Genomic DNA, 493 nt, shown 5'->3' with positions numbered 1-493 from the left:
CGGGTTGTAGGTGCCGGGGATGGGCTCGTCCTCGCAGCTGCCCTGGCGCCGCAGGCACTGGATGGTGAACGAGGGCTTCCGGCCTGCGGGACAGCGGGCAGGGTCAGCCCCCGGCCACGGGCCCTCCGGGGAACCGGGCAGGGGCACCCACCCTGGCCAGGGACCCTCTGGGCTACCGGGGGCACCGGGCAGGGTCAACTCCCCCGTCCCGGGACGCTCGGGCAGATTGAGTCCCGGCTCCGGAGACGCTCCAGGGCACCGGGCAGAGTCGCCCCCTCAGCCAAGGACCCTCCGGGGCACCGGGCAGGGACCCTGCGGGCTATCGGGAGGCACAAGGCAGAGCCACCCCCGGCTCTAGGGACCCTCTGGGGCACCTGGGGGAACAGGGAGCGGTCACCCCCACCTATCAGGGACCTTCCTGGGCTACCGGGGAACCATCCCGGGCTACGGAGGGGGCTCGGTCAGCGCTGCTGGGTGCGACCGCGGAGGGTCT

General features: G+C 73.6%; 1 protein-coding gene across 1 annotated transcript in view; it reads right to left on the bottom strand.

Moving 5' to 3' along the window:
* The window catches only part of LOC103618144 (voltage-dependent L-type calcium channel subunit alpha-1F), a gene marked incomplete at its 3' end in the record, with an annotated part of 29,285 nt that continues 28,792 nt past the window's right edge, over positions 1-493 (bottom strand). Inside the window, 1 exon segment of the mRNA XM_017736712.1 lies at positions 1-275. Coding sequence (XP_017592201.1) covers positions 1-275 — 275 coding nt within the window.

This window comes from Corvus brachyrhynchos, unplaced genomic scaffold (assembly GCF_000691975.1).
Source record: "Corvus brachyrhynchos isolate BGI_N302 unplaced genomic scaffold, ASM69197v1 scaffold660, whole genome shotgun sequence".
In the NCBI taxonomy this organism is placed as follows: Eukaryota; Metazoa; Chordata; class Aves; order Passeriformes; family Corvidae; genus Corvus; species Corvus brachyrhynchos.
This window is presented reverse-complemented; position numbering and strand designations above follow the sequence as displayed.